We start from the raw sequence: 16,362 nt of genomic DNA, 5'->3' as shown, positions 1-16,362 counted from the left end.
TGTAATTACAGCTGTTTCCACAGGCCCATCTCCATTTTTGAGGGATGAGTGGCACTGGGTGAGGAACACTGAGTGCCACGGACTCCATAGCTGTGAGGCAGTGCTCTTTCCTGTGCTGGGTGGCCACATGTTTGAAGCCCCTTACCTAGGCTTTAATGGGCTTACTGTCAAAATGTCATAGAAACTGGGTTTTTAATTACTGAAACCTTGTGAGAAATGTGAGGAAGGACCGTAAGGCTGGAAGCAGGATGGCAAAGCAGGATGAAAGAAAGGAGTCCTTGGGTGTGTTTGGGGCAGAGCAGAAGACCTTTCCAGCGGACTCTTTGGCAAACAGCTATTTTTAACTCTCCCTTTGCTAAGCAAATATTAACTCTCAGCCATGTGCAACCACTGGCTTTGTGTTCTCTGGAGAGGGGTGAGCTGTATCAGCTACAGCAGAGGAACAGGGAATGAGTTCTTGTAGCCCCTTGAGCTGATATCGGCCAATAATCACCGCAGACCAAACAGGATCAAGTTAACATGCTCCGGGCCCCAATATTTGTGTCACCTGGTGCTATACCCTCTGTGGCATGCTTGGAATGGATTGTTTGCAAAAACCAAACAGTGAGCAAAGAAGTAAGGCTCTCTGATTCCCAGGAGCACGGGCAGGGTGTGTTCTGCAGGCTGGGATTGGAGCTGGAAGCAGGAAGCAGAGGAAGAACAGGACAGAGTGGTCCCTCAAAGGGCAAGCACTGCTCTGCACCTGCACTGGCATCGCTGTTCTGTACCTGACCTGGGTGCACCTCGGTCCTTCTTTGCCTGGCCTGGTTGCTGTGGGCTGTGAGCAACAGGAGGGAAAGGCAGGAAAAGGCATTGGTGAGGGATTTATGCTGGCTGCGAACCAGCTGGTTTTCCCTTGTCCTGCAGCTGCTCCTCTCCCTGCCCAGAGGTTCAGTCCATATGTTGCCAATGTGTAGCTGAGAGATGATTTTGGTGCTGTCTCTCTGCTTGCTCATCATAGCTTTTCCACATCTGTTTCCCCTCTCTCTGTTTGTCAAACCTGCCCATTGATCCTAGAGGGCTTGGGGTAGGAATTGTCCATGATGAGGTGTTTGTACCATGCTTCTAAAAGCGGGACCTGATACGGCTCAAGGCGTTACCCACGGCAAACACAGATTAGTTCCTTGTCTTGTATATACGAAGAGGGGTGGAGAAAATTTATTCTCAGTTTTGCCTCTTGTTACAGAAAAGATCCTGGAGGCTTCTTGAAGGCCTGAATCAAAGCTGCATCATAGGCCCATCTTTCTTTGTGCATTAGTTGAAAGAAGACTTGATTTTCCCTGCCCCTTCCTCTTTTAAATGTAAAAATCTCTGTGGGAGCCTAACAGTTTTGTGCTTAAGAAGGTGGAAAATTATCTTAAGAGCTAAGCCTTCTTTCCTCCACTGGCTTAGGAATTTAGAGTGACCGAGAGGAGTCAGACGCAAACTCATCCAGGCATGTCTCCTTATCTCTTGGAGCTGAAGCCAGCAATCTGCTTTCCATTCAGTTCTTGCCACTTTTTGCTGAGGGGCTGGCTGCTGAGATTAACCTTGCTCCCAGGACAGGAAACAATCACGCAGGAAATGGAAAGGTGTGGAAGTGTTGCAGCCTGCAGGGTAGTCCTAGGAATGACCTTGAATCCTTGCCACTTGTCAGTAACTCCCTCCAGCATGGATCCCACTGGCATATCTGCATCTGGATTGCAGCTTTGGTGCCCACAGTCACTGTATCATCTGTACCACTTTCACTCACATCCTGGATGGTCATTAACATGTTCAGGCTGGGTGTGGGAGAAAATGCCTTGTTTTGCCTCTGTTAAAGAACAGATTTACTTTAAAGTATTGGAAAGGTTTCAGAGCACTGCTAACCCTTCAAAACTGTGGAGTTTAACTTGTTCTTCCACTGAATAAAGTTCAGCCTCGCAAGGTGAGGTCATTCAATATGAACCTCGTATGATTACCTGGAATAAATTAGTCTGTCCACTACTATGCTTTGTACTTGGGAGCAGAAATGTTACTGTAGAACAATGCAGAACACTATGAGAAAAAATGCCTTCCTTGCTTCCCTGCAGCATATAGTTTCCATAACTAATTTGGAAACTCTTTCCTTAGCTTGGAGTAATTGTCAACAGCTGAATTCTCTCAAGATGCATGTATGCACCAGGGATGGGGAAATCCAGCAGAGACATGGCTCCAGGGGGAGACCTTTGACTTAACTATTTCTTGATTGAATTGTCTTAACTGCTCTGTCATGATGACACGGAGGTTGGGGACAATGGGGAGGAATTTCTGTCTGCTGCATGTCACTGCCCCCAAATTGTGACATGGCATTAAGGTTGAACAAGGGGAGCAGCATATTCTCTGGAGACATTCAGCAGCTCTGCAACTTTGTTTTTAGGCTTGAGAACCATCTCTGAACTCCACAGGGGATTAAAAATCTCCAACACAAAGCCCACATCAATTCAGCAACTCAATGAGTTTTCTAAACGAGCCAAAATATGCGTGCCCTGCTCTGTACTGGGTGCAATGCATGACTGGTCTGGTGTGGCTGTGCTACACCTCATAGTGGACAGGTAAATGAAACATCCCAGTCTTCCCAGTTTGCAGTTCCAGTTTGGCCAGTGAAAAGTGATGAAAACCTTGGCTGTTGAATTTGCAATGGATACAGTCAGATTTTCTGGTTTAACCCTTTCCCTGGCATTGCACTGGTGCTAATGACCTTGTGAAGAGATGAACCCCAGATTCAATGGAAATGCATCTTTCCACTGGAAAGAATGGAAATGGTTCCAGTAAAATACTTGGAAACAAGAGCTCTAAGGCAGAGAACATTTTTCTGTAATGCTGCTCCCGGGAAAGTCAGGGAGTCCTTGCTTCAGCGAAAGCTGCCTCTCTCTATTCCTTCATGGGGCAAAATTTCTTCCCCTTTCACCCTGTCGGTTCCTATAAAATCTTTTTCAGCAGCTCAGGAATTCTGAACAGCCACCTCCAGCAGTTCATTTGTGATGCTTCTCTTCCCATCATTATAATATCTGACACGAAAAGGGCAGTAGTTTGCCATTGCAGTTGCTGCCGCTTCTGTCAACACCCTGCTCTGCTGGCTTGCTGTTTTTTCCAGGGCATCTCCAGGTGTCCCCCAGGAACTGTCCTAATCTGCTGTGTGGCTCTGCTCTCACCTGTGCAACTGCATACAGTGCGCACACATCTTTGCTTGATCGCTTCTCTTTTTTGTTGAGAAACTTGAGCAAATAAGTTTGCAGCTTAGGAATCACACATACCATTCATCATAGAAAGGACACAAAGATGGAATAATCCATCTTAAGAGCTGCAGAGAATTTGTTGTTACAAAAGCTCCTAGAAGAAAGGGAAGAGAGGAATAAATGAAGAAAATTTCTTTAAAATAATCAAGAAAGGCTTTCAGTTAGCCAGTGTTCTCCAAACCTACAGTAACCATAGTGAGCCAAACAAAAGGCAGTAGTAGTAAGTCTTATGTATCCTTGGTGATCTGCTTAAGCAACTTCTTGCTTTTACAGTAAGCCAAAAAAAGGGGGGACACATGGGTTTGAAGTCTCCTGCAGGATCTATTGAATGACAAGAAGCCTCTTCTAATGCAAGAAAATGGTCTGGAATGTTCATGCAAAGCAGGACCAGGGGTGGCCTTTGGGATTTTCAGCAAAGGGCAGTGGGCATGGAAGGCTTTACTGCAGAAAAGACAACGGAAGGACTGGAGTTTGCATTAGCCCAAGGAGACTGTGGAGGCCTTTTGAAGTGAGTGTATTTCAGGAGAGGCGAGCTTGGCAGGGAGCTCCTTGTCCTCTCCTTCCAAAGGAGCCTGACAGAATGGGCCAGATGGGTCTGTGGCAAACAGGAGAAAGAAAGAGGTGTGTGGAAGATGCTGAAATCACGGAAGTTTGATGGGATTTCACAAAAAGCAGGAACCATGCTGTTGACGGGTGGTGGAACACACTCTGGAAAGGGATGCTTTGCTGTTGCATGGTTCTAATTGGCATGGACTGTCCCCAAGGTCAGAGCCTGTGAGCTAGGGATTTGCAGAGACCTCTGGAATAAGAGCCAAGATTTGGATCATCACCACCCACAGAGTGGTCACGCATTAATTAGATAGGACAGAGTGAGGTAGAACAATTGTGTCCATTTCCAGGTGGGAAATTGAGGCATGGAAAACAAGAGCTTTTATGCTATTGACGTGTTTTGCTGTACAGATGCTCCTGCTGATTTCAAGGAGAGGGGTTGTTCTCCCCTCCTGGCACTGCCTGGGCTCTGTTCACAGCACCTGCAGTAAGACCGGCCATGGAATCCAGCCCCAAAGGTTCAAAGCCAGACTGATTTTCAGCTATTCCTCCACCCCGTGCTTGCCAGAGTCACCTCTCATAACTTGACTTGGCAGAGCAGTTGGCCTTATCCAGCCAAAAGGAAAAATCTTCAGTCCCTGGCTGGCTCCCGCTGGCTCCTCCTGCTCCTGATGGATGAGTGACAATCATTACACCCACAAGGTTTGCTGGCTGCATTTCACCTTGTTTTTCTCAGCTTAAATAAACTGTAAGAGGTCCTCCTGGCTATTGATTGACCCCTTGCACTAGCTCATGTAGCTTATGGCCATCACATTTTTGTCACAAGTGATTATTGAGGGTGATTTTGGCAATGCTGTGGCTGCTCAAACTACTCCAATTGCACACCAAAAACAACAGACTGCATTGCTGGCTCTGCCCTGGCCGACTGACAGCACTGAGATCCACTGGGGATTTAGGGAACAGTGGAAAACTCACCTTCCCATTTCCTCTCATTCGGGATCTGGTGCACAGGGTGAGTCAGGCTGCTCAGAGCAGGGAACCACAGGCAGAAGTGGTCCCCACCTGGTGTTATTTGGCTGCTGTGGTGTGCACACATCTCCCATCCTTGACTCCGTGCCTCCAGCACGTCCCATCCTGGACTCTGTGCACCCTCATGCAGTGAAGCAGGTGTTCATTTAAATAGGTTACCTGCATGTTGAGGTTTGTTTGCTTTGTTGATAATTGTTACACTGCGATAGAGCTTTGTGTTTATAGTGCAGCTTGTTTTGTTTGAATCACTCAATCCTTCCCATGAAATATCACCACTCCTTAAACACAAATATTTTTAGAGGCATACAAAGAGGAAGAATGGACATGGAGCATCTGAGCCTTGCTTTGGGAGACAAGGCCTTGTTTCTAGACTTTTGACGGAACCTTATGAGTCTTTTTGCCTTTTTTCTTCTCTGAGCAATAGTACCAGGTCACGGGCCTGTTGTGAATGTTTTATTCCAGGAACTTTCAGGAATTTGTATCCAGGTAACCCCAGCTGGATAGATGACAGATGAGAAGGCTAACAGGTTAGTAACAGATGAGAGAACTGTGTCAACAATAAAATACAAGTCCACATCTCCATTTATATTCTCTCTACGTCTGTAAGTAATATGGTTTTGATGCTGCCATCAAAAGCTTCCAAAGGCACAATGTGGGTCTGGTTTTAGGTCTTGCTCGTGGACAGTTTAAGTACACAGGAGCAAAGAAATTCACGTTCAGCCTCTGGAGTTACTTGCAGATGACTCGACTCATGCTAACAAACTTTCCTTAAAGGCATCCTTTACTCTGGTCCTTTGGCTGGCTGCTTGGCTTCACAGGCTGCAGTTTAAGAGCCCTTGGTGTAGGGATAAGCTGGAATGCATCAGGATTTGAAGAAAGATTTCTTTCAGAGCAGTTAATAAGGCTATCAGTCTTATCAGAAGTATTGCTGGGTTTAGTCTTCCCTGGAAGTGTTTGATTTCACATTATTTATAAAGGTGAATATGGAAGAATCCAAATGTCCATTTTCACTGAAAAAGGAGAAAAAGAAAGGTCTAGCCCATGTTGTTGTAAAGAGAACCTTAAAACAGTGTTCCCGTGAAGTGAAAAATCTCAAATATATAAATACAATTGGAATTATTAGATGATAAAGAACAGATCATGATTCTGTTGATTTTTTAAGGTTAGGGTTCATCACGGCACAAGTTAATACAAATGCTTGTGATGAGTATCACAGCCTTTGAAGTAGCTGGTATTTGTTACAAGAGATATTTTTCCAAGCAGGACTTTTCTCCATTGTACGTGCTGTAACAGAAAACAAAAACAAACTGAAAATCCCTTCTCTTGACTACATCACAAGTTAATCTAAGTCCTAGTACCCCACTATTGTATTTCATTGAAATGATACCCACCTGTTCTGCTTTAGAGCAGCAATAAACTGCAGCAATACTGCATTTTTCGTTTGTTATTTATTTATACTGGCAGCAAGGGCTAATATTTCATCTCTCACCCTTCCTGGTAATTGTGATACAAGGCTCTTTATGGGAAGGCTCATTCCTGTGGTTTTATCCATTCTTAAGAAGAAAAGAAAAAACTCATTCATCAGTGGAATGACTTCCTGGTAAGATGAATGGCAATGATTTTTTCCTACCTTTGTAGGGGGGTTGGACACTTTATTGGCTGGTGTTTGGGGAAGTCAGATTTTACATTTTAGAAGGTACTTGGGCTGGAATTCCTTGGTTTAGAGGAACAGACCGTCTTTGCCTGCAAGAAATCACCATTCAACACCGAAACTAATGCCCTGGTAAGAACCTGGGCAGTGTGTCTGCATGTGCTGAGTTACATGTCTGGGGCATGGCTCAATTACACGCTGCTTGGAGTGACTTGAAATGAAAGCAACTTCCAGAAGTATGCGTGCAATTTCACTGCTCCGAAAATCGCACCCCTGCAAATAGCAGCCCTTCCTGCCTGGATCCGAGGCTGAATCCAGTCCAGACACATCTCTTTGTCTCAGTAGGATGTCTGGGAAGGTGAGTGCCTGAAAGAAGAGGTTATACTTCTGCTGTGCTAGGAGATGTTACACAAAAGTGTGGGTCCCGTGACATCTGCTGACACAGGTCACAGCCTCTGTTGAGAAGGGACTGCTGGGTGCTTTGAATAGCAGATTTTGTGGTGGCAAGTTTTGCAAACAAAGTAATTATCAGTTACACTCAGAGCCAGTAGCACTCCCAAGTCTCCTGAAACTCAAGATTTGCAATGCCTAACCTGGCCCTCTGCTATGCTAGTGTATGCCTTTGCAGAGAGAGTGCATTAGTGCACAAGGCTGCGATGTAGAGATCCTGGGCCAAATTTTCTTGTCCTCTGCCTTGTCACTGACTTCTTTCCAGACTTGGTGTATTTTTGCTGGCCCCCGGATGGGGAGTCACTATGCCGTGTACATGATGGGCTGTACAAAGCAGACGGTAGTGCCCTAGGAGTCTCCTTCTAGCCTTGCCACTCCATGACCTCGAGCAGGCTGCTTACTTTCTCATAAAATTCAAATAATTGTCTACTGTCTTTATAGCTGAAAAACCCTACCGAGATGCTGCACGTCATTAATTACCTACACCAGAGTGTTCCTGCTTAACTGCTGGCCAGTAAGAAAGAAGCTGTTGTTCATCAGGCATCTGGATCATGAAGGGGAGCTTGAACAAAAAAAATCACATCCAAACTCTTCTAATCCTGGCTTTGCCCTTGGGCTGGTGCCTGAGTGCTCTTATCAAGAGGCGTTCCAAGGCTGTTTTGCTGGCTTTTACTGCTTCCAAATACCAAAGACCTTTCAGGCTTATTCTAAACAGTGCTTCTTGGCAGAACTCATCTGGCTGCTGATTCCAAGCTCTCATCTATATGAAACATAGGGGTGGGAAGCACAGACCTCTGTGTGAGCTGGCTGACAAAGGGAGACCAGGATTTTTTAATCCAGGAGCAGAGTTTGGGGCTGGTAGATGAATTTCTTCAACAGAAACACACACTCAGCTCTGCAGGTGAAAGCCAAACCATGTCAGGCATGTCTCACCTTTGCCTTCTCCCCTCTCTCCTGTGCAGATCGAAGAGGGAGGGAAGGCAGACTCCCTGCCATCCAAGCTGCAGGCTGGTGATGAAGTGGTGAACATCAACGAGGTGGAGCTGAGCAGCTCCAGGAGAGAGGCCATCTCCCTAGTGAAAGGCTCCTACAAGAAGCTGAAGCTTGTCGTCCGCAGGTAGGAAAGAGCCACACTCGTTCCCTGCCTTGCTCCTGCCCCACAGGCCACCCAGCCATTCCCCTCACTTCTCCAGCTGGAAGCCTATGGCTTGGCCTAATCTTAGCACAGGGCTTGCTTTGAGCACACCAACATGAGCCCAAGGGCAAATGTGTGTTCTTTTCAGGCAATATTTCTAGGACTCCTTTGTCACTGATATGTCCAACACCCAATTCTGTTGCACTTCTCCCCTGCCACACGACACTCCAGGATCCCTGTTCAGTGGGGCACAAGCAGTCCCATCTTCCTCCCAAGTGCCCAGGGCTCCCTGCGAAAGGGTGACCGTTCTGTACATAGCTCTTGCCTCGTTTGCCGCATGTTGTCACTGTTGCTGTGACAGCAGAAAGATTTCCACTGGCCTCAGCAAGATTTGGAGCTGTTTGGTGTTCTGCAGGTGGGTGATAGAGGATTTTGAATCAGAGATGTTTGGGTCTGGAGTTTGTTTTGTTTGTTTTTTTAAAACCTTAATAGAAATGCTCCTTCTATGTCTTTTGCTGTGGCCATGTCCAGTTTCTTTCCGTGCCAGTTAAGTGATAGCTGGTATCACTTTATGGAGTGCTCTGTCCTCAATTTCCACACTTACCCAAAAGGGAATCTCGGTAAGGATCAACACAGCTGGGGAGCTGTCATTAGTCAAACAAAAGGTGTCATTTTGGGTCACTGAATTGGAACGGCTGAGTAACATCTGAGTGGTGATGCATGAGCTGGGCAGGTATGACCAGCTCAGACACCCTCCTGCTCTCTGGGCTGTACTTAGTGCTTTTGCTGACTCTATCTTGTTGTTTAACTAAAGCATCTTTAGGTAACCTTACAGCAAATTCTGAATATTCATCTACAGAAGTGTTATATGGTTTGTGCACCTATTGGGAGAGGATTTGCAAAAGGAGTTTGCTGCAATTTGAGTGTTTTCCAAAAATAAATGGTTTTTACTTTAGGCCCATGTAGACTGCAATCCAACTGTACTGACTGAACAAAATGTTTTATTCAAACTGACTTAGCAAAACTGTGGAAACAGAACCTGTTTGTTTTGTAATGTAACAGTTTCTCTGCATTTTTTTTACATTCCCAAGACCTTTTTGCCTTTTTTTCCCTCTTTAATGAGTATTCGAGGGATTTTGATGTTCTTCTGGTTTGGATTACTATAGTGAACACAAAGAAAAATTGGTTGGGAGTCTTTCATGGCTTCATTTCATCACCACTAGAAGGACCAAGAATGTACACTGCTAGAGGTATTACATTCACATACCATCCCCTTGCCAAGGTACTTTGAGTCCTTCATGTGCATTTAAAGCTCAGTGATAATCCATAAATCTTAAACTGGAAAATTGCAATTAAGAGCAAATGTGAGGTCCTGACTGCTCTGTGGGCAGTGGGATTCTCTCGATCACCAGAGATGATGCCAGACTCAGCACACTGGCCAGGGTAGAAGAAGAGATTTTGTCTCCAGTTCTAGAGAGTAGGAAGGGACAAAATAAGGATTCCAGAGGAGAATGGTGAGAAAAGAGGAAAGAAGTGCACATTACCTTGACCCCAGACAGAACGAGTTTAGCCATTAAGCCTGCAAGGTAAAGGCAGCACTAACCTGCTTCCCACCTGGGGTTGGATTTGGTTGGTTGGACAAGATGATGCTTTGCAGTACTACATAATCTGAAAATAAATTATTTTTGGAATGCTCGTGATGCTGATTTTTGTAAATTTGCCATAATGATTGAATTAAAATGAATTAGGGTTGCTTGCTACAAGTACCAGCAGTCTGAAAACTTCCTGACCTGTCATTTGTGACCTGAATTTTTGGTCAGTGTGTTCAGTATTCACAGAAACTCTTCCTTATGGAGTGACACAAACTCCCACAGACACGGACTTTATTCCTTAAAAGTCATATACAAACAACAGCAAAGTCTGCTTGGTGTACGTGGTTCTGGCTCTTTGCAGAGCATATTCCAGGTCAGCATGTTTTTGAAGGTTTAGTTGTTTGTTTTTCAAATGAAAACCTCAGAAGTTCTCTGTCATGGTGTGGTGGTGACACCAACCATCACACCAGACAGAAAGCACACATTTTTAAAATCAGATGTATTCTGTCATAGTCCACATAGCATACTCAGGTTGCTATTTAATCTTGGTTTTTATTTCAGGACAAAGGTAAGCCTTTAGTACTTAAAGGGTGAGCCTCTCCGTGTGTTACTAAGCAAAAATAGATGTTACAACATCTTGCAGGTCTGCAGCCAGGCTGATGCAACGAGTTGGTATTTCCCTCAGAATGCCAGAACTGATGTGTCATCATCAGTCTTCATCAGCTCAAGTTTGATTGATCAGTGTAATGGAGGGAAAAAGTGGGAACAGTTTCAATGAAGGGAATGTGAAGGCAAAATTAGGGAAGATTCAGGGCGAGAGGAAAGGCTAAAAGGCTAAAATAAATAAAGATAAAAATTAGCTGTCTCACAAGGGTATTTCATATTAATAAATACCAATGGTTTAAATTAAGTGACCAACACCAGAGCATTTAGTACATGAGGACCATAGTCTGCCTCTCACTCCTGTGCAAATGTCCTGCTGTCCTCAGGGAGGAACTTGCAGGAGGAGAGACATGAAGCTGTGAATTTATACACTTTTTGCTTCCTTGCTCACAGACTTATAGTATGGCAGAGGCAGAGAATGACCTAATGAGCCTGAGTGTTAAGTAAATCCTGTGCCTATTCCTTGAGAGGATGCTTATTTGGGAGATAACTGTTGAATAGTTTTCATGGATGCTCTCTAGCTGCATTTTGTTTGTCTCGTCCCCAGCTCAGAAGCCCTCAATGACAGTTTTCAAATGTTCATTTTTCTCTTCTTCTTTAATACAGCTACTCACATCTCCCTTATTTCAAAGGCTGTTCCCAAAGCCAGGTCGTGCCTCTCTGCCCATTCCTGGCTGGCTCCCTGTGCTTGTTTTGCCCATTCATTTCCAGGACAATGGACTCAGATATGTGTGTGTTTGCTCATTCCTGTACACCTCAGGCCTGCAACTGGTGTGCTCTGAGGGACCTTGCTGACACTCACACTCCATTGTGCTGAGCCCAGGACCAGCTGGAGTAGGAGCTACTCTGCAGCCCAGGGAGTGACTCAGTGTGTCTGTATCACTGCTGGCGACAAATGTCTCTCACCCTGGGTAGGAACAGAACCGGTTTCATCAGGCCTGAGGAATTCACACGCTGATGCTGGGGAGATGGCTTTGCTCAGGGTTTGCCCATTTGGAACAGTTGGTGTGAATCACAATGGGAAACTGGAGAGACCAGTTTGTTGGATTTCAGAGGGAGGCTGGCCTACTGTCCTCAGCAAACTGCCTTACAGACCTTTTGATACTCAGTTGATCTTTAACCAGGTGGAGAAAAGGTTTGAAAGCCACAGCTAAAAAAGAAATAAGGCTTAGCTGGTTTGTTGTGAAATACACATCATTTTTTCCAACCTGTTTTTTTGCTGCTGCCTCCTCTCCAACTGCAGTATCCAACAACAGAGTTGGGTGCAATTAAAAAAAATACTCTTTTCAGTGGTATCAGTCTGATCTAATTGTGTTGTGCATGCCTGGATCAGCTGAAGATAAGGCTCAAACCGTGGGCATGGCCTTGTGTGCTTTACAGCCCCCACAGTGGCCTGGAGCAGTTGCCAAAAATAGGCTTTTGCACAGGTCAGTAGGCAGGAATGGCTGCGGGAGCGTCACACTGTTTACACGGCTGGACATCCCGTGTGTCCATAACAGCAGCAATTAGGGCAGCCAGGCGTGGTGGCACACGGAGCTGTGCCACCAAGGGGGCTCATGGCCTCGGAGACAAGTCCCACACACCCTTCCCAGCACAAACACTGCCTGAGCCAAGGCCTCCCACAGGCCACTCCTCAGCCATTGCGGGTGCAGGGAGGGCAGAGGGCACAGCTCATGAAGTCACTCTCGTTGAGGGGACAGTGCACTGTGGAGGGATCCAGCCTCAAGCTTGGTTAATTAATGCAAAGCTCTATTAAAGTTTGCTGGTGGAACAGCGAGGAAAAATATTCTGCAGAGAATTACCAGGGTTTTAGGCCCTTGCTCTGCCCATGCCAATGTGCAGGGGCCCTGCAGATCTCTTCCAGGGTGTTGTTTTCAGGGCTCAGGCCAGCACAGATTGGGATGTGAGGGGCTCTGATGGTGACACTTGTGTTTGCAGAGCCAGTGAGATTGGACAAAGCATGAAGCTCAAACAAGCTGTGATTTACAGCTGAACTGCTTACTCCAAGATGCACATGTGTGCTCTTAGCATATAGCCAATCATTCTGATACCGGTGATCGCAAGAAGCCCGTTCAAGTATTATTTATGTGGTATATACAATATTCTAGTGAAGATCAGTATTCAAGGTAGTTGATTTTCTGTCTGCAGTGGTAGTGGTTTGTGTCTGTCTCAGGCTTAGCAGTGCCTGCAATTCTTTTCCTTCTCAAAGGGCCTCAGACTAAAAATACAAGTCAAATAAAGGAGGAGTGGGAATAGAAAACATTATCCTCTTTTTCCTGTTGTGCTAAAAACTGTACAAAAAGGAAGGATTAAGCTTATCCTTGGCTATGACCATAATCTGTATGTTCGTTTTCACGCTTCCCTACAAATTCCCTGCATCACTTGGGTTATTCTCTTGGTACATCCCTGTCCCTGGGCCCCCTTGCCCGAACGATGAGACCTGGGGGAGATGCTGGGAGAAGCATGCTGCAACCCTGAGACTGGGAGCATCAGAGGGAAGCCGCCTTATGCAGGCACTGAACAGCCTGAGAATTCACCCAGGGATACGCCCCCTGCAAACACCAGTCCTGCGGCCCAGGAAAACCTGATGCTGAGCACCAGGGGCTGCATCACACTTACACACTGCAAACTGCCGGGGCCGGAGCACACTGGACATGTGGGGGTGTTTGTTCTGCTCTTATCCTCCTCCTGACATGTCTGCTTCCAGGTGCTGGCAGCAAGAAGGTGCTGGGCTGCGTGGGCCTCCCAGGGCCAGTGCTGTGTTTTCAGACAGATCTGGTTCTAATCAGCTCCTTTAAACACCTCTGTGGCAAGATCAGGAATTAAACACAGACATCCTGAATTCTTGCACTTATGCCATAGATACAGAGTTGTTCTTCGTTTGGCAGCAAATTGCTACAACTAAGGCTTTAGGAAAAAACAAAAGGAAAAAAAGTCTTCCATTCCACCTGATAAATGACCCTATGGAAGTGTCGAAGGGTGGGAGGAAGATGTCAGTACAACTGACATCTGTGGCTCAGAGCTGATTCAAGCCCATGGAAATCGGTGGAAAGATTCCCACAGACTCCTAAAGGCTTTGGCTCAGACCCTCGCTGAGCAGTGACTTCCCTCATTGACCAGGAGAAAATGGGCTGTTCCTGGAGAGAGGGGAAGCTGCTGGCATTTTTACAACAAGACAAGTGCCAACACAATTCTTCAAAGAAGTCTGTCGACTAATCCTTTCCTCTTATGACACTAGTGTAATTTTGTACCATATTCGACAGCGTGCCAAAAAATTGCATCAAATAAATCCAAGTTTTGTGAATGAAATTAATTAGAATTGGCATTGGCCCACGCCCCGCTCCGCAGCAGTGCAGGAGCGCCTTCCCAAAGAGCTGCTCTGCGGTGTGGTTGAGTTTTGTTCAGTGGTGATGACTGGGGGAACAGCAGAAAGGAAGGCTTCATGCGCATGGAATGTTTAAGACTGACAGCTTAGAGGCCAAAGCTGGCATTCGAGGGCTGGCAGGGTGGTCTGTGTCTTGCACCGTTTTATGTTTGTTGTGAACTCCTCTTCAGCTTTTCAGCATGCCCCCTGCTCATGTCTCCTTGTGTCTCAGCTCTTTTAAAGTGCATCTTTTTAACGCCAAAAAAATGAGCCTTTGGTTGGAGCCTGCAGCTCCTCATGTGATGCCAATGGGTGTGACCAGCCACAGCTTATTAGGGGCCTTGCCCACTGTTTGGATGGGATTTCCAAGGCCTGTGCTTTGAATTTCTGTGCTTTGAAATTTCCTTGTGTCCTGGATCAAACTGGTCAGTCTTCAATATCTCAAGTACCAGTATTTTCATAGAGGAGTTTTCCATGCATTCATCAAAATGTTTGCAGTTCCTGTCTCATTAGGAAGGGACAGACAGCTGAGAGATGAACAGAATTTAATTTTTAAATCACTGGCAAATCCTTACTGTCTAGGATTTAATTAGCTACAGCTCAGGACCGACAGGCTTTTAGGAAATTTACCACAGGGAGTAATAAATGTGAGGAAGATCTAGATACAATTTTTGAATAAAAGAAAATTTTAGGCCACTGATAAGGACAGTGGGAAAATGCCTCGGAAAAAAATAAATGCCAGCCACCATGATGTGTTATTGTCTCTGGGGTGTTACAGACAGACCCCTCATCTGAAGCTGCATTAGGAACCCAGGAATTTCCAGCCACTGCCATTCCAATTAGCTGCTCCTCTCACCCAGTGCCTGTGGATTAGTTTGCCTTCTTCAGTCAATAATCAACCTGGGGTTGGATTTGACAGCAAGCGACTCTGGAAGAGTTGGGAAATCTCTGCCAGTGCCGCACAAAGTACTTTTTACAGCGTGAGTCTCCTTCTTTTGGAATTTCCCGACGATTAGGTTGGAGCTGGATCAGATCACAATAGTATGAAAACTCAGACAAAAAAGCATATGTTCTCCCATATGCATAGCCCTCTGTGCATCATTCACTATCTGGGATGGTGTGTGGGGTGACCTTTAGTCCACAGGGCAAATAGTTGGACTGGAGAGGGGTTCTGGTTACCTGTGCAGGTGCAGAGGGGTGCAGGGTGACACCTTCACTGGGCAGCTGCAGGGAAAGCTGAGAATAGCTGCATTTCATCATCCCTGCTGTGAGGAGCTGCAGTTGCATGGCGTTAATCCCAGGAGCTGACTATAAATATAGATTTATAAGGGATTTCTTGGCTGGGTGGCACTGATGTGTACAGGTGTATATGTGTACACAGTCAGAGCCAGCTTAAATATTTAGTTGCTCAGCTACTAATATAGAATCATTTCACAAAATCTTTTCCTTGCTTCTCCTGCTTGATCCAAGGTTTCCTCTGAAAGGGAGGTGAGGTCGGGAGAGGTTAATGAACACTGATGTAATCCTACTGATATAAATTGTGTTTGCCTGGATTTACTTCAGCAAAACAGATGTTAGGGTGTAGTGATTACTGTAACTCCTTTACGTTTTTTATGAATGGGCTTGTACAGGTCATCCAAATCCCTTGGCATTGTTTCTCCCTTATGGCTGGATACATGAAATATCTCAGGCAAAAGAACAATGAAGAGCAGACACTGCACAGACAGTATCAAATGGTCTTTTATATGCACAACTCCTCCTGTGTGTAGCACAGGGCAGCCTGACTAACTCACCCAAACACAGATGGACAAAGAATATAGAACTTTTTTTTTTCCAATCCCCCTTTCTTCAGCTTCCTGCCTGTTTGACTTTGGCATTAGAAGGGAGGCAGGGCTGATTTCTGATTTTCAGTGCATGTATGTAAAACATTTTTAGGTAGGTTATACCTGCATAATACACCATAACTTTTTTCTATTCAGAATGTGTAAGGAAATTAAAATCAGAAATAGTGGTGAAAAAATACGTCTTTAGGAAGGTGAAAAGAGACAGTTAGCTCAGAGTTACCGCTTAGGCTTTTGTGTTTACCAGGCTTTTAAAAATGATTACTCTTGTCAGGTGAAATGTCAGGGGGTACGTGGAGGTATTCAAGAAGGTAACTGCGTGGAAGAGGATGATGTACTCTCTTTACTTGAAGTCAAGGGAACACTGGAGTAGAGAAAATTGTGGGGAAAAGTATGGGGAGATAGTGAATGTTTTTGACTTTACAGCTGGGCTGGAAAGAGAACTAGTTAGGGTTAAATGGAAATGCAATTTTATGTTCTGTTTGGCCTGAAATGAACCGTTTTGCTCCCGGTAGGAAAAGCATGTTAATTTAATATAAGTAATGTATTTTTGATGTATGTTTTCAGCTTTCTCTTGGGTGTTAAGGCAGCCTGGCTGGGTAGAGAGCGCCTGAACCTGCCTGGCTGCATTAGGCTGACTTCCTCTGTAGCAGGATGGGTCCAGTGGGTTGAGGGCCATGTGCTTTTCTGGGATTATTTCCATGGACTTCATCCAGTGTCCACAGCCTTCTCCTATGGCATCTTTTTCAGCCCTGCAGTCCATTGTCGAGCCCCCCCATAGGGGCCAGTGAGCAACAGGGACCCTGCTACACC

At 45.5% G+C, this 16,362-nt stretch overlaps 1 protein-coding gene across 3 annotated transcripts in view; it reads left to right on the top strand.

Moving 5' to 3' along the window:
- Positions 1-16,362, top strand: part of SHROOM3 (shroom family member 3) — a 118,878-nt gene that overhangs the window by 31,094 nt on the left and 71,422 nt on the right. For all 3 annotated transcript variants that reach the window (XM_042026895.1, XM_042026892.1, XM_042026893.1), the window contains one exon: positions 7,917-8,071. In XM_042026895.1, the coding sequence (XP_041882829.1) occupies positions 7,917-8,071 (155 nt within the window). The remainder of the gene's footprint in view (positions 1-7,916; positions 8,072-16,362) is intronic.

The sequence above is a fragment of the Corvus kubaryi genome, unplaced genomic scaffold (genome assembly GCF_017639235.1).
Source record: "Corvus kubaryi isolate FWS band 111438036 unplaced genomic scaffold, C.kubaryi_AGA036_p1.0 37292, whole genome shotgun sequence".
NCBI lineage: Eukaryota > Metazoa > Chordata > Aves > Passeriformes > Corvidae > Corvus > Corvus kubaryi.
This window is presented reverse-complemented; position numbering and strand designations above follow the sequence as displayed.